We start from the raw sequence: 20,053 nt of genomic DNA on the forward strand, positions 1-20,053 counted from the left end.
ATTCAGATACCCTTTGGTTAATTTGTATCTAGGAATTTTCATTCAACCCTTGAGAGCAGCAACATCTCATACGCTATCACATTACAGCCTCGTCCTTCAAGTCAAATCCAGAGTAAAGGAGACAGAACCCCATATGCAGGGTTCAACTGTTGACCTTTTCTATGTTAGTGCACGCGCTCTGCCTCACACCGCCACGTATACGACAGTTCTGTCTCAGAGAAGACAATATATGAGATGCGTGTGGACTGGTTTCGACCTCAAACCTTTCCAGAGTACTAATGACTGCTTCCGGCTGTAAAATTAGGCAGCGCTCAGTCCTTGAATAAATTTTTCAGATCAGGTCACTATATCATATAGCTGTCATACAAACTGACCCATCAAAATCAAGATCCTATGACAAATTTAGCTGTGAAGGGTATTACTGCTTCGATGCAACCGAAGTTAACGTCTTTCTTTGTTTTTATTTCAAAATTATAAATATTGAATTTTTTTCAATTCTTCAGCATACCTTTCATAAATATTTCACGCTGTTATAACATTTTCAGATTATATGGTACTATGCCAAATCCGATTAAATCGGAACAAAACCAGTACAAAAATCAACCTGGACGCATTGAAGACTACGTAACAGGACGTTCATCGGTCTCAGAGAAGGAACGCAAAGAGGTATAAATATAAAAAGCAAACAACTCGAATGCAAAGTTGCAAAGAAAAAAATTCAAACTCATTGAAAATCAAAAAAAAAAATAAATAAATAAGCATATTCAACAGCAATTATCAATTCAGCCAGGTTAATGCAAAGTAATGCAATCTAATTGCTACGAATAATCATACGTTCCACTTTAAAGTCACACACACACACAGTACACTACGTACTTACATTTGCATTCTACGCTATTCACTTTCACTTGCCGTTAGCACTCGAACACTTACGCGAATATCAAACGATTACGCACACATTCACACCAACACCTACGCTCAGTTATTAACTCTTTGAACCACATGCATACATGCATACATACATACCATTAAACGTGTTTCTATTTGCATAACAGTTATTTATAACGTTAATATTATTTACCTTGTCCGTGAATTTCGATTACGTCGCCCGCCGTACAATACTCGTACGTGTACAACGGTGCTTATCACGTTTCCAGCTGATTATCGTCAAGGTTTCTGCAGTCGAAAACAGCCACAACAAATCTACATACATAGTCTTATATAGCATACTTATAAACTTTTGTATTCTTATGCAGCTATTTTTGTGTTTTTGATTTTTTATTTATTATTTCATTTAACTGAATCTATTTTATTCCACGTTTTCTAGTGGTGGGACGAAGTGATGGACATCTTTAATGGGGTATGCATCACCTTTTTGATTAAACTTTAACTATTATTTGATACGAGTATAAAGATTGATAAATATGAGTTATGATGATATGATTGAAAAGCCATAAATTGATATGAATACAGTTTAGTTTAGTGTTAATATGGTTGTGGGAACAATTTTTAATTGGTTACGAGGCCATCGAAGGCTGAACACAGGGTGTTTTATTACAATCGATTATATAGTAAAATCTAAAAATATGTCTGATTTGCAGTAATGGTACTGCATGCATAAGGTCCAGTGAAGAGAAATCCATTAGAGTTAATAGATTTAGCTGATATGTGCACCCTTTTATTCTATTATTAGTGTAAAGGTTGTTTGTTAATACCACTCTCATAGAAAATCTCGTCCGTGGAAGCAAAAAAACTGTGCAATCGATTCTCATAAACTTTTCTTTAAGCCAATTTTTTCATAAGCAAAATCATTCACTTTATTCAGGAACAGCTTAATAACATTTAGAGACCACTCGAAAACAAGTCCACACTATAAGATGAATGCATAAGAACATCTCTACCAAGTTTTCGGAGCTGCTGGCGAGTCACTAGCGCTATGTGTGCCTTGGCATTGTCCTGATGGAAAATATTTCCTCTCCATTTGACCAAATACGGTCGCTTCTGGGCGATTGTTAGCTTCAGATGATTTAATTATTGACAGTACAGGTCCGAATTAAGACTTTGGCTGTAGTTGAGCAGCTCATAGTAGAAGCCAATCTCACGAATTACACAATAAATCTTCCTGCCTGCCGTTTGCTCACCGCGTTTCGACCAAAAACGTTTTGACTTGAGGTTGTAGTAAGTGATCCACTTTTCATCGCCAGTAACCATCGGTTTCAGAAATGTATCGATTTTGCTGGAAATTCAGTCCAAGAGGTTTTTTGCACCCTTCAATCGAGTTCCTTGCTATACCCAGCCTTAATTAAAGAGTTACATGGGTTTTCTCGGCCTTTTTGCTTAGAACTTGGACGAAGGAAAATAGTTCTCAAATAGTTGTAATCGAAAAAAATTCTTCGTCGAAGAATTGTATTCCAAGACCTGTATACAATTTCATAAAGATCGGTTGAGTAGTTCTCAAGAAATCTTGCCAACCGACTTCAAAAACATAGCTTAGCTAGTCTCAAGGCTGTATCTCCGAAACTATTACTCAGATCAACTTGAAAATTTAGGAAACTATTCCGGAGGTGTTGTAGAATTTAATAAGATAAAAAAATAATCGGTTTTTTGAAACCCGTAAGCCCATGTAACCCCTTAAGTAATACCATATGGTTTTTTTAGCCTATGTTTAGTTCCTCGGTAATCGAAACAATGATTACATGTTGGCCGTACTCAAAGTTTTCTATTAATTTATCGATGTTTTCGAAGATGGTAATCGGCGAATCCAAAATTGTACATGATTGACTCCTACTTTATTAGAACCATAAACACTATTCACAGTTTCAGCCGACTTGCTTGCGGTTTTGATTTTATCGAAGAAAAGCTATAAATTTTGGTTTGTCTTTGCTGGAGCCCAATCACAATTTTATGTTAGATGGCTGATCAAACACCGCTCGTGGACTACTATATGTGTCTTTTGTGAGGCCATAGAAAAGAAGAACTCCTGTGTTCGAACTTATAAATTAGCAAAACGCTTAGGAGCCAATTCAAATTTGCACAGTCATTTTCATTCCCGCCAGCTGGGTGGGAAGTCTGAAGGTATGCGTTCCCAAGTGTTTAAGTCTTGATCTCCCAAACGACAATCTGATAGGATGCTTTAGTACGAAATCTTATGTTTCTAACGCCATGTTGAATAACCCATTCGAACTTATACAAAGCGAGGTACCTATTACTAAAGCCATATATGTATTTGAAAACCCATAATATTATCAATTATTTAGATAATTACTTTCCCTTTTATAGAGATAAACGTACTTTTACAGACTTTTTTGCCGTACAATTTCTCAAATATAGCCTTCGCTCTGAAAGCGTCGTATTACATTGCATAGGCTTCCTAGTACAATTAACCTGCATATAGTTGTCTTTTAAACGGTAAAATTTTGCAGAGGAAAATCGAACAATCAAATTAAATAGAACAAGGCAATCAAGAAAAAAGTTCGGTTTTTATTAAGGTCCTCAGAAAGCTTATTGTTTGAAGACCACAATTTTCACAAATGAAATATTACCCTGAGTAATACTATGCTCTATAGAACCGTTTATTAAAATAGAACTGGAGTTCTAGAAATTTTTGAAACAATCAAACTATCAAAGTCTGTTTGAGATCAGAATAGAAAATGTTTACTTAAAACAGCATACATGAGTGTCGACTTGATTTCTAATACAAATGACAACCCCTTACCCACCAACATTCACTTTTTTATTTAATATGTAGGTGGAACTTTTCAAGATTCTAAAAACATTCCCGTTTAGTAATTAAGTGCAATATATGTAGGTATATTTCTTTCTACTGAAATCATCTTTTCACAATAAATCTTGCTTCACTAATATTTTCTGTTTCCAAATAATTCTATATCTGGAATTCACTAACTTGTTAAGTGGTTAAGGGAGCATCGTGTAATTCCGCGTATATTCATCGAATTCGCCGATGATGCAAACGTAAGTTCGCAACAATTTCATGAGCACTCAAATAACTTACTATGCGAGTCCCGTGTGCATTATATATGGAGCACCCAGAAACTCGTATTACTTAGCGTAGAAAGCACTGCACAGAATGCACACTTAATAGGTGTTTAATAAAAATGTATCCCACCAAGATATTTTTTCGGGTAGTGGACAAGGCACCTGCACTTTATCGCATTGAAACTGCATACTATATTTTAATGACTTCTTGAAACGAATTTTACGAGAGAAATAATCAACACCACTATTCGTTTATTATGATTTTGAGCAACTTTTTAGTTTCGCTTTAGTTTATTTTCACTTTTTTATTATTTATTTTTATTTATTATTATTTTTAAGTTATGTTTTTGAACTATATTATTACGAAGAAAAGCTTTTTAAGTTTGTGGAGTGATTTTTGAATTAATGATACTATATTCACTAAAATTCTTTAAAGATCACATTCAAAAATGTAAGACGCATAACAAAAATGAAATCAGGTTTGGACACTTTTTCGTTATCGAACAAAGTCTACAGCCTAAATGATAGCCCGATAGTCCAAACCATGATCCAAACCAGCCCGCGTGATTTTTTTTTCAAATTCTGTTGTTGTCATTCCATCACTCAAACTTAAAAAGCTTGAACATATTTTTTTTTTATAAACATATTTATACGCATATTCTTGTTAATAAAAATTATTTTTTTTAATGCAATCGACGCATTTAAAACTTCACCTCGACAATATGATAATATGTGTATTCTCTTCTCACTTTTTAACACACTCCGTTAACTAACAGCACTTGGAACAAACAAAGCTCTCGCCGCACTATACTGAAGGAAATCTTTCCAGGTAAACCTCGCTAGCATCCATATGAAGTATATTTAAATTGATCTCACTTTTCACAATACTTTTTTAGAGCCCTAGCCAAAGAGTCTGGTTACGCGAGTGATTCAAATTTGGTATTCCGCAAGCGTGACGTGCCACAAGCCAGCCCACTTAGCCCGGTCGAACAAAAGCAGGCCTACAAGAGCGTGCAAGCGGGTGGCGAACCACCTTTATTCGGGTTTAGAAAACCAGCACCGGAAAGACCAAAAGGTGAGCACCCAAAACAATCATTTTGCCTACGTAAAAGCACAAAGATTTTGTTATCGAAAGCATATAGTATTTTGTAGATTTCGTTTTTCAAAGTATTAATATTTTATAACTGTTGATGCTAACACTGGGTACGAGAAAAAGGTTACGTGCATACTAAAATCGTTTTTAAATGTTTACAATTACTTTATCATATGGTTCTAGAAACACACAATACCAAACACCACAACAAAATACACGAAAAGCAATTTGCTTAACTCCTAGGTTAAAACCGGTGTGGTCTCAAGTGTAACTGATCCCAAATAAAGTCTGAAAAACTATTAACCGCTATTAAGTACAATTACCATTAAGTTAAACTGTAAATTAGATATAATTCACAAATACAAACGCTCAACAAGCGCGTTGAAAAAAGTTCGCGCACAAAAAGTAATTTCTTTACCACGGAAACGCACCGCACCGTTTGGAAAGCAACTCACAAAGTATTGCCACACTAACGACTACCGCAACAAATTCTAATATATACATTTAAATTATTCCATTTTTGAAAACGTCAAAAGAAATCTTCGACTACACACAAATCTCGCCAACATTGACGAGAATTCGCGTGATCTCCACAGCACCAGCGTGCGATAATACTGCCAGCAACCAATTGAAATCTAGCCAAGTCACACACCAACAAGCGACTCCACCACAATTGACGCATATTAAAGTTCACCACCAAGCGAAAATGTTCACGCCATCATTCATACCGCTCGGCGGTAAGCGTGCCTCCAGTTCGGGCGGTGCTTCACCACCACAACCGCCGAATCGTAAATCGTCGTGTCAAAAAGCGACTGCAAAGACGTCCCCAGCGCGTCCACCGAAGCCGACACCGGTCATACCGAAACGTCATGAACAATGTTTTCAAAGTCCCGAAGAAACTGTATTGGGCGCCAACAAGTATGCAACAATTACTCTGCGCAAACACGGGCGCGTTAATGGCGCCATTTGTCGCTCAAAATCTGCTGGCGCAGTTTCAACGCTGTTGGCGGCTACGAAAAGTAGCACTGAAACGCCAGCAGCACCGAGAGCGCTCAGCATTTGTCGCGATGTAACAAACGGTCCGGATGGCGTAAAGCTTAAACGTGTACAACAACATATGCGCTTTCGTTCGATTAGTCCCACACGTTCGCAAAGTCGCGTGACGACGTTACGGCAATCGAGTCGTAGTCCGGTTGCTTTCGGACGTTCGATATCGAAAGAGCGTACATTTGCCGAAGAAAAGAAGCGTTTGGAGAATACTCTGCCTACTGCGTTGACAAATTTTGAAGCCAGTACTAATATTTTACGCGATCCGTCACTCAAATCACCGCAAGAGGTGAAACAAGCTGTGCGCTCATATGCCACATGTGTGGCGCATCTGCGTAGTAAGTCACTGCCACGCCTTAGAGAAGAAGTAAAGAAGACGGAGAACTCTAGTGTTAGCACCACGGTACGTCATTCAATGTGTTTTCCACAGGCCAAAATATTTGATTGTGCCAAAGCCATGCGTAAATCATTGACACGTTCGAAGAGTCCACGCCCGAAAACAATCTCTACGGTCAGTCTAGCACGCACCGACTCCACCTTCTCCATAGAGTCCACAACACCTAAGAACGTGAGTAGAACTAATTTAGTGGTTACGAAACGTGTTGCGCCGCCCAAATCTAAGCCTGAAAGCAAACCCGTTAAAACAAAATCTGTAACACAACAAAATGGTAAACGAGTTCCGGCTTCGGCAAAAGGAAACACAATACCCAAGGCGGTGAAAACGCGTAGCTCATTAAAGACGCAAACTTCGCCTACAGCTACCACTTATAAGCGCGCGGAAGACTCGCATACCATACCACGTAGCGGCTATCAATCAATAACGCTACATCAATCACGTAGTCTCAGTCCAAAGCGTTACTATCACCTGGAAGAGTATAACGCCAGATTAGACGATTACGATGTAGTGGATCGTAGTTATGTAGATGATTTGCTTTGGCAATACGAACGCAGTACTGCCAAACGCTACCCAGCACAGACTTTGCCAGTTGAGTCAACTGCAAGAGATATCGCACGTCCTGAATCCCCCACACCGAGTTTGAAACATAGAAAGTTTTCCCCTACTCGTGAAGTACGTGTACCACAAGAGCTCAGAAGTTTGCAAGTTTCATACAGCAAAACTGAGTCACCGAGAGGGGACCCAGATGTGGCTCGAACTGTCAAACGCACCAGTAGATTTTCTCCAACACGTGAAGTACGTATGCCAAACTTGCCTCCGAGCTTGCAACCCATAATTCCACGTTCGAAATCTGCACGAACAGTGCGTGATATCGCACGACCGGAGTCACCGGCTATTACGGATAATACACGACGATTCTCACCCACACGCGAGGTACGTGTGCCACAACCCCCACAAAGTTTGCCACCTCCATTGCTACCAGTTTCTTCGGCACACGCAGTACGCGTACAATCTCCTTCGAGAGACGCGAACTCCACTTCGCGAAAGTTTTCGCCCACACGGGAGATACGCGTACCTCCACAACAGAGTGCGCGCAGCGTACGTTCACCCTCGAGACGTCGCATAGACACTTATCGTGCCAGCACAACAAAATCTACAGACAAATACGATGGTGGTAAAGTGCTGAGAGCCAGCAGTTTGAGTAGCGCCGATGATCGCACTAAACGGGGTCTCTATCTATGTGGTGAGTTGGCGCATAGCGCTACTTCGCTCGAACATTATGAGCGGCACAGTCCCACATGTCGCTATCGTAATAATTCCGAACGTTTTACGGAGTTGAATCGATTCTACAGCACTCTAGAGCGGGTCGGTCAACTAGAGCGTGCTACTTCGTTATCTTCGTTTAAGCCGATACGCCGAGAAGGCGAGCCTTTAGATTTTGATGAGTGGCGTAAGATAAGACATCATGAACGAGCTGAGAAGGAGCTAAACTATTTGGTAGGTAAGCTTAAGCACGAACAACGTACAAAGGATTTTGTGTTTCGCCCAAAAGACGTGGAGGATGTGAAGTGGCGTCAAGATACCGACTTTGGCTTGCACTCAAAAGATAAATCTGTGGAGGACTTACGATATTCTTTCGAACAAAAGAATATTTTCGCAGATTATGAACAAAAAATGCGTCAAGAGTTTGATGGATCACGTGATATTGTGCGACCTTACTGGCGTCGAAACACTGTAGCAGATTTGGCTTCCAGCTTGGAAGGCAAAATCCAGCCATATAGTGCAGTCGATCACATGACAGCAACAGTAGAGCCTGAAGAGCTCGCAAAATGTCAGTTAAGCAGTCGTCTCGTAAGCACGCTCTCTAAAGATCAGATATTGAAGATTACGCAGCAATTAAACGAAATATATTCGAACAACACGCTTGCCTCTTCGGAAGATTATGTGATCACTGTGGATGAGGATGCTAAGAGACGGGCTGCCCTACCGGGTGCACTCAAAGTGCGCTGTAACTCTACATTGACGAAAGAAGAACTTTTGAAACCAACGATTAGCAAAAAATTGGCGAAGGAAACTACAATTAGCAAAGAGTATAACAATTGTAAGCCCACAAACGAATCTACTTCGAAAGAACTCACCGTTAAAAGCGCACGTAGCAGCTCGCCAGTATATCTGGCACGCGAAACACGTGGTGCCGTTGCCGCAAAAAACGCTGAAGTTTTTATGCCCAAACCACCGCCAATACCAGAGCAACCCCAATCTGTAAAACTCGATAGGAAAACCACGGAACATCGCGAACATACAAAAGTGGCAACTGAAGAAACCAGACCATTTAGGAGCCATGTGCACTATGAACAATCCGAGAAGGATATTGAAAGCGAGCAACATAAGCAAGGTGAACCTTCGCCGAGTGGAAAGGAACCGAAAGAAAAAATCACACAGAAGATACAATATTTTGAAGAGCGTCAATATGATGAACCACCAAAGACAATTTATCATGCACGCGAAGACTCTTCCCCGGACGAAGCCGAAGTAATGAAAGTAATTGAGGAAAATATGAAATCGCGCGCACGTAAAGGAACTCCAACACCAGCACTGCATCATCATAAGGAGCTTAGTCACTCTTTAACCGATCTAAAGGAGATTTTTGGCGAACGCCACACGGCACGTGTAAATTTTCACATGCATTCACCACCCGAGCGGCCGCCCGACGTCGGCAGCGTCTCTCAGCCCATGAGTCCAGTGCGTGATTGTATGGACGTGACAGAAGACGCTTGGTATGATTTAGGCGAGTTGACGCCAAACAGTAGCGCCGAGCAGTTGGATGTACACTATCGCTCGCGTAGCATTTCGCCCGTCTCACAGGCCTCATCCTCTTACCTATGTCGCGTGCACACGGGCGATGTACGTAAAATGAAGGAGCGCTTCGAAAGTTTTGGTGCACACGATGATAGTCGGTGTCATTTTTTTGGGGTTAGTACGCTGAGAAAGGTGCGCAGCGATCCTGAATTGAAGCAATTCAATGCAGTTTCAAAAGACGCCTTAAAGATGGAGACCACAAATGAGGAATACGGTGATGTACAAGCGCTGGCGCACAAATTCGAACAACGCAGTCAAAGCATGCGCGTACGCACCGGAAGTGGACGTGGACGTACACCATACCGACGCGTAATCTCGCCGATAGGTGTGAGAGATCGACTTATGCCGCATATCGATATAATAAGTAAAACAGCGGCTCTAAAGGAGAACAAGCATGCGACTGCACAGCAGCGTCTAGTAAAAGCGGCACCCGAACGTAGCTTTGTCGTTGAGAAAATACGCAGTCAATACGAACGTAGCTTATCACCGCCAATAGACGTGTTCAAATCGCGCTCAAGCCCGGACATACCACAAGCAGCAGCTATTTCACCGCATCTCTCGGCAGACTGGACTGCACACAAGTATCCAAGTCCCACACAAAATGCATTTAGAGGAAATGGAAGTGCAAAACCGTTAAATAGAGAACGCACTTCGGTACGTATAGCGAAAATTTTAAGAAGGCTGCCGCCACGGTCGAGTTCGGCTTCGCCGCCGAGACCACCGAAAGCCCAGCAACATACTCGTGACACTTCGCTACGGAGAATGCATCGTAGCGATATATTTGCAAACCAACAATTCGATCCGAAGAAGCATCAGCCGAAAGCACGCTATGTGCCAGACGGCGCCGAGGCAAGTGAGCGGAAGCGTGCCTCTTCGCATCCACGTTGCGGCGGCAGTTGTGAGATACTCAAGAGTGCGATGGCGGTATCATTTCAAGGTTTTTAAAATATCAATTTACCGAATATGCACAAATTTATGATGATTCTTACAAAGCGCACAATAACTAAAGTGATTTACAGAACTATTGACCTATACAACGATTCCCCAATGGTCATGATTGGGTTGTTAGCACTCGAAAGAGTTGAAGAAGCATATTTTTCTTCATAGTCTTTAATACTGAAACCCCAAGGTTTGGGCTCATACCATTCTCCCCACCTATTTATACATTTTTTATGGACTTGCATGCGTACTTATAAGAAATAAGTTCCCTAAAAATAATTTTTGTATTTAAGATCATATTTTCTCGATACCTCGTGCCATTATTACAAATCCATTATCTCAGTAGTTAGCGGCTCTTTATCTTTTACTTACAAAATATTCGTATACGCTTTGGTATTTGTGTAAGAGTCATTACATAATGGTTGACTGATTCGCTGGGTTATACCGTTTTTTGCTGCTTTGGCTTCATAGCTTACGAGTTTTCACGCCCTCTCCTTATCTATATTTCTATTAACATCTTCAACTTTTAAATGTCCTTTTTCATGTCCGTTTGGTACGTTCTAAACACGTTATCGCAGATGACGGTAACGATCCACCAGTACCACCAAAACCTAGTGGATATCGCGCAGGTGAGTTCTTACATATAACTGATATTCATAGAAGATTTAAGGGATGACGAGTATCCCCGTTACTTAATATGTACTATATGTTAAACCACTTTCATTTCATTAACCATTGAAGTGTGGCTAATCGAACAGACAACTGATATAAATCGGATACGTAGACTCTAATAGAATATAGATAAAATAGTAAGGGGTTTTATGCTTTACAATATGAGTTTTCCCACAATCTTATATTTTGAATTTACTTAGATAATTTTATTATTGTTTTTGCCTGTCAAATGTTCAACAAGATAGCAGAACTCAAACGTAGCGTACTCTGGTACGACGAATCGAACACAGCATACTCATAGACTAGAATGCTGTTTAAAATAGAACGATAATCGATATTTCAAATAGAATGTAAAAATTAGATTAATTATATAGAAAAAGAAAGGGCATACAAATTTAATGTTACAAATCAAAAATTAATTTCACCCCAAGATCTTTTTGTTCGAATGATTATTCATTTCTGAGAAGAATAGACTTGTAAAGCTGGTGGTCATTTCTACCTCTGTCACCATAGTCCGTAAGCATGATAGTAAGATTTTGTTCCAGACGCAAGTCTAAATCTTTATGAAGAATACGGTTATGTTATCTCATTTTAGTCGTCCATCCACCTTTGTTAATGACGAGAACATCGAAAAAGTTAAAGAAACCGTCTTTAAAGTCATTGTGATGGTATCAGAGAGACAGCAGGAAATCTCAACAACTGTTTTGGATCAACTCAACACATTCTGATTAATGTTTTGGTTATGAAACATGTCAATCTACCTCATCTCATATTCGTCAGCTTTGGCCCTCTGCGATTTTATTCTGTTTTCGTATCTGAAAAATCTATTTTGTAAAGCGCCATGAGTTCATTGACCCAATAATACTAAATTCCTTGTATACACTAGATTTACTCGTATAGTGATAGACGAGGCCTTTACTATAGTGCTATACTGCGCATAATTCATCTCAGTCCATTCGACATTGACTTAAACGATTCGAAAATAGTCGTTTAATCTATTTAAGCTCGGTAATTGATTTCAAAGTTTGAAATTTTTACTTTTTTGCTACAGTGACATAGAAGACTATATTTTACAGGAGTGATTACTCTCGATAGTAGAGTCGTTTATGACCCAAATACTGCTAACTTTAGTTACAAGAATAACATGTTTTCCAACCAGACACTTCTTTTTGTTTATTGGACGTAGTCACCGTTTACGCGGCTATAGCCGAGCTTACAACAGCGCGCTAGTCGTTCTTCATTCTCGTTGTTTGGCGCCAATTGGAGATTCCAAGTGTCCCTTCTCCACTTGGTCTTTCCAACGGAGTAGAGGTTATCCTTTTCCTCTGCTTCCCCGGGCAAATACTGCGTCGAACACTCTCAAAGCTGGAGTGTTTTCATCGTTCCATCGTCTGCCAATGCGCAAAGGAGCATAAATCTTCAGCAGAACCTTACTCTCGAATACTCGTAACGCCGACCCATCAGATGTTTTCATCGTCGATGCCTCTGCACCATATAGCAGGACGGGAATAATGAGTGACTTGTAGAGTTTGGTCTTTGTTCGTCGAGAGAGGTTTTTACTTCTCAATTGCCTACTCAGTCCGAAATAGCACCTGTTGTCAAGAGATATTCTGCGTTAGATTTCGAGGCCAACGTTGTTGTTGGTCTTAATGCTGGTTCCAAAATAGACGAAATTATCTATGAACTGTCAACAGAGACGTGGGAGCCAAGTCGCGAGTGCGACGACTATTTATTTGATGACAGGAGACATTTCGTCTTGTCCTCGTTCACAACCAGACCCATACGCTTCGCTTCCTTATCCAGTCTGGGGAAAGCAGAACTAACGGCGCGGTTGTTGAGGCCAATAATATCAATATCATCGGCGTAAGCCAGTAGCTGTACACTCTTATAGAAGATTGTACCTTCTCTATTCAGCTCTCCAGCTCCAACAATAGATTGAAGAAGTCACACGATAGGTAGTCTCCTTGTCTAATTTCTCCTTTGGTATCGAACGGCTCGAAGAGGTCCTTTCGGATCCTGATGGAGCTTTTGTGTTGCTCAACGTCAGCTTACACAGCCGTATTAGCTTTGCGGGGATACCAAGCTCTGACGGCATAGAGGCAGTTTCTTTTCGTGCTGTCGAAGGCGGCTTTAAAATCGACGAAGAGGTGGTGTGTGTCGATCTTCCTTTCACGGCTCTCTTCCAAGATTTGGCGCATGGTGAAAATACAACCAGACACAATAACCATAAAATATTCCGAAAGTTGCTGATAAGCGTCTTAAACACTGTTCCAATATAAAATAAGACACAACATTTGCTTTAATTTTCTCTCACCTCCCACTGCAGTTTTTCGTTACAAAAAAAGAATAACAACAAATAATCATTTGTTTACATTTCTTATGCGTACACGGCACTTACAAAGTCCGCTGCTCTTTCTACCGCAGCCAAGCTACAAGCTCAATAGGCCATTGACACACCCAACGAAGTGCGCGTAACCTTTAAGAAACACGCTGTCGTCATTAAGATTATGAAAAGTAAAGTGAAAACAAAATGAAACTAATAATAAAAGGAATATTTCCTTTTGACCGCAAAAAAGATAATTCGCGCACACGAAGGCGAAGGCAAGTGCGAAGCTCAAGCAAAACAAACAACAAATCGAAGACGCTTAACGCTAAAAGCCGTTTCCGTCGCCGGTCCACAACTGCGCACTACTTAGCAAGTACAGGCTGAGAAGGTTAGCGAATTGCTAGGTGCAGCACCGTCAAAAGACTCATTTCCTTCATTTCGTTTAGTTTTCTTAACATTTTCATGTTCTTTTTTCCACTTGCGCACCGTTACACCTGTTCGGTGGTGTGGTTGTTGTGGCTCAAGACTTAAAATCAATACTACCAATAGTGCTTTGTGACCTCCTTAGCTTGGCCAGTGGTGCGCTGCAGTACGCACACTATTAGTTAGTTAGCCAAGTTAGTACGTAGTTGGTGGCAGAAAACCTCGCAACGTCAAAGCCAGTGTGGTGGCGTTGGTAATTAGAGTGATGGCGGTGGTGGTTTTCGGGGGGTTGCGCTCACACAAATGTGCAAAGCGTTGCCATGGCCAGCGCTAACAACAGTCATAACAAAACAACAACTACAACAACAACAATGGGCAGAGCAATCATGCAGCGCTCAATGTTAGTATCGAGCGCCCTTCCACAAGGCAATCAAGTTAGCCAGCCAGCGGCAACAGACCACCAGACTAAGAGGCTAGTAGTAAACAGGCTTAGCTGGCGCATTGGACACTCACGTTGCACCACCAAGGCAGACAAGTTGGTCAGTCGGCGTTGAGCCGCTGCTTTTTCCGCAAGTCTATCAGAAATTAGACGCGTGCTCCGCGTGCACCACCGTGTCCAATCGGCGCAAGAAATACAAATCGATTTTTTATAAATAGAGTGTAGATAATAAGTGAGCAGCAAATAGTGAGCTAATAATAAAATCAAAAATGAAAGTGAATAGTGAATTGTGAGTGAATTGAAGTGGATTAGTGCGTGGGACAGTCCGCCACCTCACATGCAGTGCCATAACGAAACTACGCGTCCGCTAACGCAGTACACGCGCATCGGTAAATTTTCCTATCAGGCGACGCAAAATGGTTTCCCCTTGCCGCCCAGCACGGTGGCCACAAACCGCAGATACCATTTGAATGCGGAACAACCGCAGCATTATGGTCGCGCCACCAACTTGAACAACCACATCACCAGCAGCAGCAACATCACACCCGCCATACCAACCTCAACAACTCCGAGCCGCTTGCATCAGAGTTGTCATGATTTACGTGCATTACAAGAGCCGCTGACTGCTGCGCCGCGTGCGTTAGCCGGTAAAGTGCCCGCGTTTCAACGCGTTGAGACACCTGTCGGCGCCAGCAACAATGCAACAACTGATGGCAGCGCAACGCTGGCAACACACCGCTGGTCGCGCCAACGCTCCAGCGACTCCTGCAATATTGCCAATTGCGGTAAAATACTGTGGGTGAGTCGCGAGACAGTCGGCGTGCCAGTGGACAATGACTATGAGGCAGCGCGCACGTTTGCCGCTAGTAAAGGTTATTACTACGATCGCGAGCAGAACGTGCGTATACGCACCAATGCCAAGGGGCTGCCTTATACGCCGTTGCCGGAGCGCAAACAGGACTTCCTCGCCAACCAGCGCGCCATTGAGGCGGTGGTGCCGTTGGTGTTCAACAGGCGCCGTCAGTCGAGTTAGTATCCTAGTGTCCTATTTGCATTAGTATATGTGAGCATATGTGTGTGGAGGGAGAGAAATTTGCATAGGGGAATATTTTTACATGAAAAGTATGTCAATGCAGTTAAGGCGGGTTCAAATTTATAGCTACAGCAGTGACTAAAATAGATTTAGTTTGCTGAAAATCTAGGCCAAAAGGTTTTAGACCTTCTGTATATACGGAAGAAGTTTATTAATAGATACAAAAAAGTAACGGGTAAACTAAAAAAAAGTAGTGGTCGTTTACAATTAGGTTGCAAGAAACACTATTCATTTTGGTTGTACCGAAACTATAATACCCTTCATATATAAAAGTGGTTTTCCATACAAGAAATTGATTTTGACTGGTCAGTTTGAATAATAACTAAGTGGCACAGTGGTCCAAAGTGAAAAATTGTATAGGTTGTAGTGTTATAAATGCTACAGTGGTCCCATATCGGCGGTTCGGTAAAATAAAACAGCTTCTTGGAGATAAGAGGAAATGTGAAAGATTTCAGATCGGTATCTCAAACTCTGAGAACCTAGTGCGTGTATAGTATATATAGACAGACAGACAGACAGACAGACTTGGCTAAATCTACTCAGCTCGTCACTCAGACTCATTTATGAATATAAATTACAGCGTCTCCGAAAACTGCTTCTGAATGCCACAAAAAAATTAATTATTCTCTATTTAGGGTATAAAAAACCTAAGTAGCTTAGTACACCTTATTCGGTTTATATTAAAAGGGATGGTATTATATACGTAGTATATGATGATGGATCTTTCACCACATAAATCCGTATAAATACCAGTCAGGTATGCCCTACTGTAGTAGGATCACTACTCTTTGAATTGGTTCAATTAATTATTTTTGAAATAGTAAAAAAAAAACTATTAAATTAGGTCAGATTGAATTATTCATCAATATATTTTGTCGCCTTCAAAGTAATCCCCACCAGATATAATTCACTTAGCAATGATTTTTCCATTCCACGAAACACTTTTCATACGTACTTCTTGGAATGGCCTTCAGCTCCTTTAGCGAATTTTGTTTTATCTCTTCAATCGACTAACAACGGGTTCCACGGAGCAGCAAATTCAGTTATAATGTTCGCACGATCAAGCATATCCAAAGAGACCTATTTACGGTACTCTTTTTGAAAAAAAAAATCAGTTTTATCGAGACGAGTCGAGCAAGAACGCATTTCATATCCAAAATGTTCACCAAAATCATTCGAACGGACTCGCGGGAGATGTCGAGCTCTCTTGCCATCGCATGCCTGACGATTTTCAAGCACCAAGCACTTCCCTTTTTAATATTTTCACCAGTTGAAGAGGTCGATGGTCGTCCAGAACAAGGCATCCCTTCAACGATCTCTCGACCGTCTTTAAACGCTTTGTACCACTCTTAGGCTTTTGTTTTTGAATCACCATAATTTCGAACATTTGCAATGATTCGGTACACGAACTTTGGTTAAAAATACGAAATTTGAGACAAACTCTTTGTTCGGTACTTTTATCCATTGTAAAAATCGCAAACTGGTTGACAGATCGCGCTCATATTTAGCCTAGTAACTAAAGTCCTACCAATTTAGAAATATATGTACATTTTTTTGAAATATCATTTACGCGGAAAATTTAATAACAATTTTCGGGTGTTTTTTTGTCCCAATGTACATAAACAGAACTTATAAACTCTTTCTGTTTTTAGTATCTTTATATTGAACCGATATCGTTCTAACTAATTTAAATGTTCAAATTTACGCTGATTAAAAAATTCAAAATTTTATTGATATGGAATTATATTTTTGTGCAATAATTTGATTGCAGTTTTGAGCATGAAATTAGAAACTATTGAGCCCTAGTTTCCAGAAAGTTGTGTTCGATTAAAGATTTCACAGAAAACATCAGCCAAATTATGGTAAAAGAAAGACAATGTTTTTAACTATTAAATAGTAATCCCCCAACAGGACCCGAGGATACTTTAAAATTATTTTAAAAATTAATGTTAATAATAAGATACTAATGAGAAAACCTTCTAAAAAATCTGCAGGCTACATGAGTTTTACTTCACATTAGTATTTTCCTTTAAATAAACTGTGACTCGAGTTTAAAGAATTGCTTTTAAGGTCATTATGTACAGCATACATCTATACACACTTTATTTCTGCAGACTACGAAGCCATTTCTCTAAAATAGGGCAATTTTCAGAAATTTGCATATAATTATATTTGGCGCATATGAAATTGAAATCCTTCCGAATATGCCTATGCCTTAGAGAAATAATAATTTTAGCTATTAAATGCAATTTAAAGTAATTTACACTGCAAAGCCTTGGCATAAATGCCATGTGGCGAACACCTTCACCCAAAGGCTAGAATTTAACCGCCAAAAAACGGAACAAAAGAAGGTCATTTCCTTAGAAAAAGTTCTTTTAATAAATGACACGAGTCACAATGCAGTGAATGCGGGAGACTGCAAAAACACACATACATACATACATATATAATACATATGTATATGTATAATAGTAACCCTCAGAAGTGAAGTGGACTGTGTAGTATGGTGTTTGCAAGTACAAAAACATATATTGTACATATTTATGGGTATATACATATGTATGTATGTATATAGGTAATTTTATAGCAATGTAATTAGCTGCAACTGAAGCGTAGCAAAAGGCAATTAAGAGAATAGAGAGATTTAAATTACAAAGAATTTAAAAAAAATATAACTGAATTTATTTGACAAACATTTTATAAGCAAATTTTTCAAACGAGTGCTATACTCAACAAACCACAAAGATATTGGAACTTTATATTTTATTTTACTTTCGGAGCCTGAGCAAGAATAGTTGGGGCATCTCTTAGAATCTTAGTCCGAGCAGAATTCGGACACCCTGGAGCCTTAATCGGAGATTGGTCTCAGTTTTATCATTAACAGTGATAGGCCTCTTTTTGGAATCAATTAATAGAGATTTAGTTTTCAAACAAGTGCAACTTTGCTCAAAAATATCGTCTAAAGAAAGCATTTACAAAAACAAGCTTTTCATTAACTTTAATTAAACAAAAATTGAACTAGGCGGCAACAGTTCTCAAATTTTTTGTATAATTTAACTTTAGTTGTTTTACTACAAACAAGTGGCAACGTCAAAAACAATTAACAGTTTTTGGTTTCATAAACCTTTTTAGTTTTTTCTTGTCTTGTATTAATTCATTATTTGTATTAATTTAATGGAACACAAAAATTAAAACAGGTGGTAACGCTTTTGCAAATTTTCTTAAACTTGAAAACTTTGTAAACTCTTTAGACACTTCTTTTTATATTTCATTTATGTTACCCATTTTATTTTGAACAGGTGGCAACCACAATATTTTTTGTACAGTTTTTAGTTTATTACTTTAAAGTAGTTTATTACCCACATAGTAGTACTATTTTATTAATTTTAAAAATTTAATTAAGCATAAAATCATAACAGCTGGCAAACCTTTTCCAGAACTTTTTCAACTTTAAATCTATAGGAACTGCCTTGGTGAATTAAATTAAAAATAATTTTATTATGTAACCAAATTTATTTTGAACAGGTGGCAACCTCAAAATTTTTTGACAGCTTTTAGTTTCTTGCTTTAAAGCAGTTTATTACCCACACAGTAATATTTCATTAATTTTATTAATTTAAATAAGCGTTAAACAGGTGGCAACACTTTTCCAGAATTTTTTCAACATTAAAACTATGCGAACTCCTTTAGTATATTAAATTAAAATAAATTTATTTTATTACAAATTTTATTTTGAACAGGTGGCAACCACAAAATTTTTTACAGCTTTTAGTTTCTTGCTTTCAACAGTTTATTACACACACAGTAATATTTAATTAATTTTAGTAAATTAAATAAGCATTAAATTTAAACAGGTGGTAATCCTTTTTCATAATTTTTTGAAAACTATGCAAACTCCTTTGATAAATTGAATTAAAAATAACTTTTTTTATACGTTAAACATTTTATTAAATTGTAAAGAGGTGGAAACCCACCTAGAAAACTACTTATAATTTTTAGCTTCACCAACCTCTTCAATTTTTTACCCATATAGTAGTATTTCCAAATCTCATAAAATTTTAAAGTTTTGGTAGAGGTAACAAACTAAAAATTTTAAGTAGTTGGTAACCCTTTCGAAAGAAATTTTCAGCTGTAAACTTTTTTAACCTTTACAGTTTGTAATATTTTTCTCTAACTTTGCGGATAATTCCAATCAGTTGGCAACCTTTTACACATTTTTTTATAATTTATATTTCTCGTATAATTATAATCAGTGGTGTCACATAAATTGCTGCACTGACGTGATTTCGTTACCTCTCACAAATTCGTTGTAGTAAAAAGTAAGTTCAGTTTGAACTTTATCCACTACATAACGCTCCTTTCTCTTTTCCCACACTAACACAAAACCTTAATTTAATTAAGCATTTAATTGAATACACTAATTTGACTGAATTTAACAAAAGAGAAGCAAAAAAAGTTAACTTCGGTTGCACCAAGCTAGAATACCCTTCACAAATCAAAAAGTTTTCATATAAGAACTTGTCTTTGGTCGAAGAGCTCGTATGCTTTAGTGATCCGTTATCGACTCTATCGGTTCCGACATATGTATGTGCATATAAGCAGCTTCTCAGGAAGGAAAGGACATGTACGAAATTGCAAAATTATCTTAAAAAATAAGGGACTAATTCGCAAAGCAGTTACTCAGTTACACAGTCACGCAATTTATTATATTTTATAGAATTTCCGATGTTTTCCTCTGGTCGTTAGAATTTCGTGGCAAACTTAGTGCA

The 20,053-nt window shown here is 39.0% G+C and overlaps 2 protein-coding genes across 29 annotated transcripts in view; one reads left to right on the plus strand and one right to left on the minus strand.

Annotated features, from left to right (window-relative positions):
- Window positions 1–20,053, plus strand: part of LOC126756866 (sorbin and SH3 domain-containing protein 1) — a 93,405-nt gene that overhangs the window by 62,447 nt on the left and 10,905 nt on the right. For 14 of the 28 annotated variants that reach the window (XM_050470323.1, XM_050470325.1, XM_050470324.1 and 11 more), the window contains 6 exons: window positions 546–666; window positions 1,328–1,360; window positions 3,913–3,972; window positions 4,773–4,825; window positions 4,893–5,071; window positions 5,626–10,329. In XM_050470323.1, the coding sequence (XP_050326280.1) occupies window positions 546–666; window positions 1,328–1,360; window positions 3,913–3,972; window positions 4,773–4,825; window positions 4,893–5,071; window positions 5,626–10,329 (5,150 nt within the window). Of the gene's footprint in view, window positions 1–545; window positions 667–1,327; window positions 1,361–3,912; window positions 3,973–4,772; window positions 4,826–4,892; window positions 5,072–5,625; window positions 10,330–10,909; window positions 10,965–14,289; window positions 15,220–20,053 lie in introns of those variants that run through there. The other 14 variants (XM_050470333.1, XM_050470315.1, XM_050470327.1 and 11 more) reach the window with 9 other exon arrangements.
- The window catches only part of LOC126756915 (protein immune deficiency), a 243,375-nt gene that overhangs the window by 20,955 nt on the left and 202,367 nt on the right, over window positions 1–20,053 (minus strand). The window lies entirely within an intron of this gene.

Source organism: Bactrocera neohumeralis, chromosome 4 (assembly GCF_024586455.1).
Source record: "Bactrocera neohumeralis isolate Rockhampton chromosome 4, APGP_CSIRO_Bneo_wtdbg2-racon-allhic-juicebox.fasta_v2, whole genome shotgun sequence".
In the NCBI taxonomy this organism is placed as follows: Eukaryota; Metazoa; Arthropoda; class Insecta; order Diptera; family Tephritidae; genus Bactrocera; species Bactrocera neohumeralis.